Source organism: Chiloscyllium plagiosum, chromosome 17 (genome assembly GCF_004010195.1).
Source record: "Chiloscyllium plagiosum isolate BGI_BamShark_2017 chromosome 17, ASM401019v2, whole genome shotgun sequence".
In the NCBI taxonomy this organism is placed as follows: Eukaryota; Metazoa; Chordata; class Chondrichthyes; order Orectolobiformes; family Hemiscylliidae; genus Chiloscyllium; species Chiloscyllium plagiosum.
The window spans coordinates 57821769-57832477 of NC_057726.1; the positions used below are offsets into that span (position 1 = coordinate 57821769).

A 10709-nucleotide genomic window follows, 5' to 3' on the forward strand; every position below is an offset into this window, starting at 1 on the left:
GTGTTCCAGAATTGTTTTGGAAAGCAAAATGAATTCAGAGCGTATCCAATTGTAAACACTGTAGGAAGACAGTTAATCCATAAAATCTGCTTCCTTCCAGGTGTTTTCAATTCGACATGATCAAACATGAGGTTGTTCGGCCAGCTACGTGGCTTTACCAACTAATCCTCTACGCACCTGTATGCCCCATCTGCCATAATACATCTGCCTGCAGTGTCTGAGCTACCTGCCGAGGGATAGCCCTCAACAGGCGTCTGCTTGAATGCCTGCCTGTAGCATGCCAGAATCCAGAGCTCAGGGAGAGGCTTGTTCTCCTGAGGGGTCTTGAAGACTGCCACTTCTGTGTCCATCGACTATCATTGCATGGCGCAGCTGAGTCTGCTGCAACAGAAACAAACATACATTTAATGTCTAGTATGATAGGACACATCATTCTGACCTGATCTGCAAAAAAGGCCATTTTTTAAATTCAACTTATTCAAAAGTTTGGAATTAGACCAATTTAAATACTGTTTTAAAGCAACAGGAAAACTGATTTTAAAAATACAAAGATGTAACAGTTTTTCAACATTGTCAAAGAGTGTTTGTTGTTATCTGAATGATGTATTGCAGCATTTCAGCAAGAATTTCAACAAAACCACTCAAATGCAGTTTCTCCATAAATCTCCATCTGCAAAACACTTACTATTTACTTAACCTATCTCTACACCTTTGTAGATAATGTCCACCTCAACATGCTTCCCTATCCATCTTTATGTCATTAGCAAATCTGGCCAAAATACACTTGATCTCCATCCAAGTCATTCATATAGATAGCAAAATTATTGAGGTGCACTAATCCAGGTAATACTCTGCCAGTTAGTTTGCCCTTCTGAATTCAATTCATTTACCATGTCTTCCGCTTCCCGTTAGTTAGCATCTCACCGTAGTCCGTAACCCCTTATTTACCATGGATAATCCACCTAGCTTGCACATCCCTGCTCACTACTGGCAATTCAGCATGGTCAATCCACCTAACCTGCACACCTTTGGACTGTGGAAGGAAACCGCAGCACCCAGGAGAAACCCACGCAGACACGGGGAGAACATGCAAACTCCACACAAACAGTCACCAGAGGCTGGAATTGAACCTGGGTCCCTGGCGCTGTCAGGCAACAGTGCTAAGCACTGAGCTACCGTGCTGCCCTAAAAGCCTCCTGAATAGCCTTTCTTTCTACAACCCCACCATATCAAAATTATTTTGAAAATCGAAATACCCTACGTGTATATATCCCTTTTGATCCACTCAAATAACTCCACAAAATTTGTCACATACTATTTCCTTTTCATAAAAGCACATTGTAATGCAAACAAACACAGTCAATTTTATAAATGTTCAGCTATTAAATCCTTAATAATGGATTCCAGTGTTTTCCCAATGACAGACATTAGGGTAAATAGTTTGTTCTTGCGTACTGTCTCCCTCCTTCCCTGAATAGAAGTGCTATATTTGTAGCTTCCCACAGGGACGTTACCAGAATCTAGGGAATTATAGCAAATTACAACCAATGCATTCTAATCTTTGCAGGCACTTTTTTAAAAAAAAACCTAAAAGGATCTCATGTACAAGTCAGTCTTTAGTCATAGAAATTTGTCCAGTAGTTAGCTTAGTCCTTTATCCTCAAGTGACAGTGATTATTTTAAGTTTTCCCTGCCTTTACACCCTCTGTTTTTCCATTAAAATCAGGGTGCTTTCATGCCTTTCACTGTGAAAACAGATACGACTTTTTTTGTTCAAGTCTCAGACACTTCTTGGTTTCATTATTAAATTCCCCAGTCTCATCCAGCAGGGATCATTTACTTTCTTTTTCATGTACTTGCAGAAGCTCTGTTTTTATGTTTCTCACCTGTTTACTTTTAATCTATTTTTGTTCCTCCTCAGTTCTCCTTTGCTAGTTTCTGAAAGTTCCCAAACTTCTGGTCTATCACTAATTTTTCCAACATTGCACACCTTTTCCTTTAACTTGACACTAGCCCCAACTTCCTTACCTAGAAGTTTCATCCTTCTTGCAATGTAGTTCAGTCTCAATGAAATATATTTTTTAAGCAGTATGAAATACAAACTTCATATCCACCACTGCTCATCTGTCAACTTCTATGCTACGGTTACATAAAATCCTTGTTAGACTCGTCATAAAGTACTGTGAGCAGATCTGGACACCACACCTAAGGAAGGGTGTTTTAGCTCTGGTGTGAGTTCAACACAGGTTTACAAGAATGATACCTGAAATTCAGAGATTAAGTTTGAGGAAAAATTAGACATTTATTCCCTAGAATATAGAAAGTTAAAGGGCTGACCTATTTGAGGTCTTCAGGACATTAACAGGGAAAGACAGGATAGATAAAGGTAAACTATTTCCACTGATTGAAGATTCTCGAACCAGATGTCACAGTGGAAGAATTATAAAGTCATTGTCATCGGCTGAAACATACCCTTCAGTTCAACTGGTCTGTGCGAATCAGATATCCTAAACCGATACAATTCCATTTGGTAGCACTTGATCCGTATCTGCCTAAACTCCTCTTCTTCATATACTCATCCAGTGCCTTTTAAATGTTGTAATTGTACCAGCCTCCACCACTTCCTCTGGCAGTTCATTCCATACATCATCACCCTCTACGTGAAAAAGTTGCCCCTGGGTCCCTTTTAAATCTTTCCTCTCTCACCTTAAACCTCTAGTCTTGGACTCCCCTGCCCTGCATGATTTAATAAACCGCTGAATGGTCACCTTCAGCCTCCTACGCTCCAAAGACAAATTCAAGGGCAATGCTGGAAAGCACTTCTGTACACAAAGAGCAGTGCATGTTTGAAACTCTCTTCCTCAAATGGTACTTGATGCTAATTCAATTGTTTAAATTTAAATCAGAGGCAGACAATGTTTTATTAAGCAAGAGTATCAAGGGAGTATGGGCCCAAGGTGCCATATGGAGTTAGGCCACAGATCAGCCATGATCTTACTAAAGGGCGAGGAGGCGAGAGGAGCTGAATGGTTTATTCCTGTTCTTATGTTCCTATCTCGCTTTTTAACCAACTTTCAAAGTATACTTTAGCTAACTCAGTTTTTAAAATTTTGTAACTGTACTAATATGCAACTACCATTTAGCTTCCATTTAAAACATGCTTCTGACAATTTACTAAGTGAAAATAATTCATCAGGAATTTCAGCAAACGAGATTCTCAATTTGCAATATGAAGAATCCGAGATGAATTTAAAGACACTTGATTTAAAAAAAACAATAAAAATAATTTAAACACAAAAGAAAAAGTTAATGAAAGAATGTGAGACTCAAAATGACAACACAGATTAAAAGTCCAATTATCAATGAATAGAGCTAAGTGGGCTCTGTTCAAACTTCCCTTCACAAGTGAAACTAACCTAAAAAGATCCCATTTACATAAATCCTTTTTGAGATTGCAATCCCCTCATTGAGTTTTGTTGGTTAACTCAATTGGTTGGCTTGGAGCAGCACAATGGTCCAGAAGAACTATGGGAATTTTATCTTTACATTTACAGTTGGGTCTGGAATATGTTGTTGACAGCCAATTACTTCTTTTTAATGTGCTACACTGAAATGCAATGTGGAATTCTTACTGTATTGTACTTGACAGAATTAATGACGACATACAATGCTAACATTGCAGATTCCAATGCAGAGATAGACAGACTACACAGGATTTGACAAATTTAAACCTCTCCTGTTGATCAGCAAAGCTTCAGGAGCATTTACAGATGTATCATCAGCTAACTGTGGGCCAGGTGCACACATACAATTGTTCCTGTTATCTTTCTGAAAAATGCTTGGCTGGAAAAGCGCAGCAGGTCAGGCAGCATCCAAGGAGCAGGAGAATCGACGTTTCGGCCTGAAGAAGGGCTTATGCCCGAAACGTCGATTCTCCTGCTCCTTGGATGCTGCCTGACCTGCTGCGCTTTTCCAGCAACACATTTTTCAGCTCTGATCTCCAGCATCTGCAGTCCTCACTTTCTCCTGTTGTCTTTCTGGTCAATATTAACATTAAATTTGAAATATATTTTATCAACTTGCTTCTTTCTTGCCATACACCGTTGTCTCTTTTGTCAGTTAAATAAGTCCAGCCCTCCATCCCATTACAAGACCTTCTCTTTTGCCCTTAACCAATTCAGTACTTTCTTTTAAACCATTAAAATGGCTTGCCTCAGTTCTCATGAAAGATCATTGATCTGAAATTTTAACTCTAAAGGCACTGCTTGTGTTCCGTTTGCAGCACTGTTTTTCTAGTTTTTCCCCGATAGTTGGCAAAATTAAATTTGAGGTATCATCTGCAATTCCTGTAGTTATTGCAAATCGAATCTTTAAACTTGTGGGTTACAGACAGCGGTGAAATCACAAAATTGCTTCCAATCTGGCTCTGTGGCTGATGATCCAAAAATGTAAAGCCACAGCCTGGAAACTTTTTAATCCCACCCTGTGGCCAAATTTTCTTTGCAACTGCAGAACTGATTCTCAAGTCTCTAAAGTCACAAATGCGAGGGTTCAAACTAACAGTAAAGTATAAAATTTAAACAGACTGTCCACATTATTAGCCTTCATCTCTCGAGTATAGGAATTCAAAAGGAATGGATTTTCTGTTGCAATTCTAGCATTGCCTGTCAATTAATTATTGCTCCAAACGCATTTGATGGTCCTTTTCAAAATAAGAATCAAAACAATTTGTTGTATTAATGGTCCAAATATATGCATTCATAAGTATATATTCAGAAAAATAAACTGTCCATGTAGTGCTCCTGAAATCAAGCAATTGGTGATGAAATAGGAGAACAATAATGTATAACCTATATTCGATTCTCAGGAAAGCAAATCTTAGCAGGACTTATACACTTAATGGTAAGGTCCTCGGGTGTGTTGCTGAACAAAGAGACCTTGGAGTGCAGGTTCATAGCTCCTTGAAAGTGGAGTCGCAGGTAGATAGGATAGTGAAGAAGGCGCTTGGTATGCTTTCTTTTATTGGTCAGAGTATTGAGTACAGGAGTTGGGAGGTCATGTTGCGGCTGTACATTGGTTAGGCCACTGTTGGAATATTGCATGCAATTCTGGTCTCCTTCCAAGAGTGATAGAGATGTACAGCATGGAAATAGGCCCTTCGGTCCAACCCGGCCATGCCGACCAGATATCCCAGCCCAATCTAGTCCCACCTGCCAGCGCCCGGCCCATATCCCTCCAAACCCTTCCTATTCATATACGCATCCAAATGCCTCTTAAGTGTTGCAATTGTACCAGCCTCCACCACATCCTCTGGCAGCTCATTCTATACATGTACACCTTCTGCGTGAAAAAGTTACCCCTTAGGTGTCTTTTATATCTTTCCCCTCTCACCCTAAACCTATGCCCTCTAGTTCTGGACTCCCCCACCCCAGGGAAAAGACTTTGTCTATTTATCCTATCCATGCCCCTCAATTTTGTAAACCTCTATAAGGTCACCCCTCAGCCTCCGATGCTCCAGGGAAAACAGCCCCAGCCTGTTCAGCCTCTCCCTGTAGCTCAGATCATCCAACCCTGGCAACATCCTTGTAAATCTTTTCTGAACCCTTTCAAGTTTCACGACATCTTTCCGATAGGAAGGAGACCAGAATTGCACGCAATAATTATGAGGGGCATGGATAGAGTAAATAGGCAAAGTCTTTTCCCTGGGGCGGGGGAGTCCAGAACTAGGTTTAGGGGGAGAGGGAAAAGATATGAGAGAGACTTAAGGGGCAACTTTTTCACAGAGGGTGGTACGGGTATGGAATGAGCTGCCAGAGGAAGTGGTGGAAGCTGGTACAATTGTAACATTTAAGAGGCATTTGGATGGGTATATGAATAGGAAGGGTTTGGAGGAATATGGGCCAGGTGCTGGTAGGTGGGACAAGATTGGGTTGGGATATCTGGTCAGCATGGACGAGTTGGACCGAAGGGTCTGTTTCCATGCTGTACATCTCTATGAATAGCGTGACAATGCAGGGTTCCAAGACTCATTAAGGAGCTTGCATCTTCTAACCATCTCCATACCTACTATAGAAGATACCTAGAAACTGCAGAAAGGTCCCCTTTAACCTGTGATACCTGACCAACTGCAAGCTCAAAACACTAGTTCACTGCTGAGATATTGAGAAATGTATTCCCTTTACAGAATATCTCAATTGAATTGTATTCAGATATCATTTGCAGCTGTTGACAAAGCGGCTCTAATGAAGTGTTAATTGCCAAGTTTTCCACTGTTTACTGGCAATGGCATTTCAGGGATGCCCTTGGGTTAGTTTCTTTACTGAAATACTTAACATCGACAGCTGACCATTTTCATAGTTCAGAATACTGTTAGCTTGCAGTAGCTTCACTGATCAGTAGCTCAATCAAAGGCATGACCATTACTGCTTTTACTCTTTGGCAGGACATCTGACAAAGAAATCAGGGTTTGTCATCCAGCTTTTTTACCCTTGAAGAGCGAGGAATATGCTTGGCCATGAGATTCCAAATTACAGAGGTATATAATTCTGCTTCAGCAAATGACCCAGAGCTACATGATTGCCAAATTTGAGATGGGTTAGTATGTCTAACCTGGCCAAGCTGACAAACAATAGAACGTGGGGTGGAGAAAAGAATAAGACTGGAAATTATTGCATTTTGATACCCCATCCACAGACATGGAGAGATACACTCCAAAAAAAAAAGTTGATAACAACAACCTACATACATTATTTCCTTATGTGTACTTTCCTCAATGAGCAGCCACAGACTAAGTTTCGTGACTATCATCGTTAGGGCTTAGCTAGTTCAGAATGTTAACTGGTCAACATTCAGCTGCTTTTAAATTGTACTTATGTTATGTCTCAATACCAACCTTTAAAATGGATAAACTTTCAATGTCTTGTATTAGGTCATGCCTTGTAAATATACTTTAATGTAGCGATCAGGCTGCTGGTTAAATCTCCATCCACTCAGCTAACAGTGGTCTGTTGGAAAATGACTGACCAAATGAGAAAAAGGTATATTCTACAAATCGTGTTTATTGGATTATGTGCTAATTGCATGAAGGTAAGTACAGAAACACTGGACAATAATCCAGTTCTCATTAATATAACCTCGACAGTTTGAGCCTTCTTTTATCTCTGTATGTAATTAACTCAGTCACTACACTACCAGAAGGACGTGGATGCTTTGAAGAGGGTACAAAAAAGGTTTACTAGGATGTTGCCTGGTATAGGAAATTTTAGCTATAAAGAAAGATTGAATAGACTGGGTTTGTTTTCACTGGAATGAATGAGGTTGAGAGGCAACCTGATAGGAGGTTTGTAAGACTGTGAATGGCATGGATAGAGTGGAAAGTATGAGGCTTTTCCCCAGGATGAAGGGGTGAAATTACTATGGGACACATGTTCAGCGAGGGCAGAATACAGCTGTACGAGGAAAGTTTTTCCTGTAAGTGAAGGCACTTTAAGAACAGAAGGCGAAAATGTGTTGGTGCAGGCTTGACAGGGGCGAAGGGTCCACTCCTGTGTTTGATTGTTCTTTGTTCTTGTTCGTAGGTGCAGTCTTTACAACAAACAGGAAATGCAAAGTGGAAAACATTTGCAAGTTCCAAACCTAAAATTTCTCTCTCAGTTTTGTATGTATTTCCAGTTGTCAAGTTTTTCGTATACTTTACTGATGCTTTCCATTAAGACTCGTGCTACTCCCACCCAACAGAGTAGTCAATTGTCAACTTATCTGCCATTATTCAAACACAGGTGCTACTGTTTCTAGAACCCAAACACCTTAACATCTCCCAGAATGTTTCGAATGCTTTTGAATTTTAGCAACATCAAGATCATGTGATGATAAAAAGTAATCACACTTGGTGACCATTCCTTTAAAAAAAAAACTCTATCCCAAAGCAGTTACAAATAGTATCCTTTGTGATTGTGGCCATGATAATGACTCCTGCCTAACCTTCAACTCAAGTGGCAATGGCATCTTTCTTCAACACTTCTCCATCCACCAGTTGAGTCAACCGACCCTAGTGTGGTTTCATTCTCTGTAGTCGTAGACGGAAAATCACGCTACAGCTACTATACTTGCTACTCTTTCACTGTCCACTCAGGACATACAAAGGATCATTTACTCTTTCGATTGCTGTAAATGTAATCCCACAGCACTATCAGGTGAGTTAACTTGCCAGTAACACTCAGTTCTCCAAACAACACCTTGCACTGCTCCACTGACTGATTTGTTAGACTGCTCGCCTGACATCCATTATAGGATGAGGCAGATATGCACTTTAGTTAAGCACGGAGGAAACAGAAGCAGTCGTCTTTGGTTTCTCCTACTAACAGTTTTGTCCATTTTCATCCATGTCAACTAACCCCAACTGAACATGACTCCCTAATCTTGGGGTTGTATTTTAGCCCAAGTTAAGTATACGATCCTAGGAAACATAGAAGCTTGCAGCATGGTTGGCCAAACCACTCCGAGCCTGCTCCATTAATCATTATGACCATAACTGATCATTGAGTTTAATACCCGCATCCCAACTGCCCCCAATAAGCCTTGACCGTTTTAGCCTAAAGAGCGATATCTAGTTTGTTTTTGAAAAATGTTTTGGCCTTAAACACTTCCTGCGGTAATTCCACAGGTTCACCACTCAAAACTGGTCATTTCAGGTAATTGAAGCTATACGAACATTTTGTAACTACAATTAGATTAGATTAGATTACATTACAGCGTGGAAACAGGCGCTTAGATTAGATTACATTACAGCGTGGAAACAGGCGCTTCAGCCCAACAAGTCCACACCGACCCGCTGAAGCGCAACCCACCCATGCCCATACATTTACCCCTTACCTAACACTACGGGCAATTTAGCATGGCCAATTCACCTGACCTGCACATCTTTGGACTGTGGGAGGAAACCGGAGTACCCGGAGGAAACCCACGTAGACACGGGGAGAACGTGCAAACTCCAAAATTTTATCAAAATTGTCATTACAAGCTTCTGATTTTGTTTAAAATTTATATTTTTCAAACAAACTTTTAGATGCATATATGCAGTTTAAAAAAATCACCTGAATACGTTAAAATATGAAACCAAATAGATAAATTCTGAACATTTTAATAAAGCTGCTTTTGATTTAAAGTCCAAATTTGCATAAAATGCTACACAAAGTATAATGCTAACTAACACCAGGCAGACATACATGAGATTTCTTAGATACAATTTATCAACAGCCTGCACAAACAGCTGAATGCAGAATCACAGCACTTAACATGAACAAACAGACTGGCTGATTAATCAAGTCAGTTGCCAGGATGTGTTGTTAAACTTTCTGGTTTCAGTCCAGCAGCACAACACACTCCAGAATTCTAGAATTGCAAACCTGTAGAATTATTCCAACGATTAAAATTACCCTACCACTGAATATTGATAACAAGAATTGATTACCACTGTCGCTTTCACAAAATTTCAATTCACCTTTATACTTACACTCTGTGAATTTCAGGGAGCGGATAACTTTCCTCTGAGGTGTAACACGTTTAATGTGCGGATGGTCTTCCAGAGTTAATACAGTATCACGTTGTTTTTCCTTAATTTGAACAACCTCGAAGTCACTTGGGTATTCACTGGCAGGATTGTCACGTGGAACAATTCGCCATTCCACCACATCTGTATTTTTCAGTGCACTAGAAATAAATTTGCTCCTGGCTGTGGCAGTGAAGTATCCTTTAAAGGCCACAATGTACTCTGGAATAGAAAATATGGTATCATTAGCTTTTATTCAATCTTAAACAATGGAAATTTAAATATGAGTGACCCCCATACACAGGTTCATAGATAAGATTTGATTCCCTACAGTGTGGAAACAGGCCCTTCGGCCCAACAAGTCCTCACCAACTCTCTGGAGAGTAATCCACCCAAACCTATTCCCTCTGACTAATGCATCTAACACTATGGGCAATTTACCTAACTTGCACATCTTTGGACTGTGGGAGGAAATCAGAGCACCCGGAGGAAACCCACACCGACATGGGGGGAACATACAAACTGACGAGTATTATGACCTTCCCATCCCAGAGATTTCAAAGTCAGATCGACTGGCAAGAGGGGGGGGGGGGGAAGAGAGAGGGAGCGACAGGGGGCGACTGGAAAGAAGGTAGCTGAGAGTGCAATAGGTGGATGGAGGTGAGGGTAAAGGTGATAGGTTGGAGAAGAGGGTGGAGCGGATAGGTGGGAAGGAAGATTTGCAGGTAGGACAGGTCATGAGGATGGTGCTGAGATGGCAGGTTGGAACTGGGTAAGATAGGGGGAGGGGAAATGAGCTAACTGGTGAAGTCCACCTCGATGCCCTGCGGTTGAAATGTTCCAAGGCCAAAGATGAGGCATTCTTCCTCCAGGTGTCGGGCAGTGAGGGAGAGGTGGTGGAGGAGGCCCAGTACCTGCATGTCCTAGGCAGAGTGGGAGGGGGGAGTTGAAATATTCAGCCACGGGGCTGTTGGCTTGATTGGTACGGGTGTCCCGGAGATGTTCCCTAAAGCAATCTGTGAGAAGCGCTCTTCATTCCTGATGAAGGGCTTTTGCCCGAAATGTTGATTTTCCTGCTCCTCGGATGCTATCTGACCTGCCGTGTTTTTCCAGCACCACTCTAATCTTTACTCTGATCACCAGCATCTGCAGTCCTCACTTT

At 41.1% G+C, this 10709-nt stretch overlaps 1 protein-coding gene across 3 annotated transcripts in view; it reads right to left on the minus strand.

The window, feature by feature from the left end:
- The window catches only part of mbtps1 (membrane-bound transcription factor peptidase, site 1), a 139673-nt gene that overhangs the window by 74803 nt on the left and 54161 nt on the right, over positions 1-10709 (minus strand). Inside the window, exons 3-4 of one of the 3 annotated variants that reach the window (XM_043707204.1) lie at positions 9512-9769; positions 178-378 (exon numbers count right to left, since the gene is read on the minus strand). In XM_043707204.1, coding sequence (XP_043563139.1) covers positions 178-378; positions 9512-9769 — 459 coding nt within the window. Of the gene's footprint in view, positions 1-177; positions 382-9511; positions 9770-10709 lie in introns of all 3 variants that reach the window. The other 2 variants (XM_043707203.1, XM_043707205.1) reach the window with 2 other exon arrangements.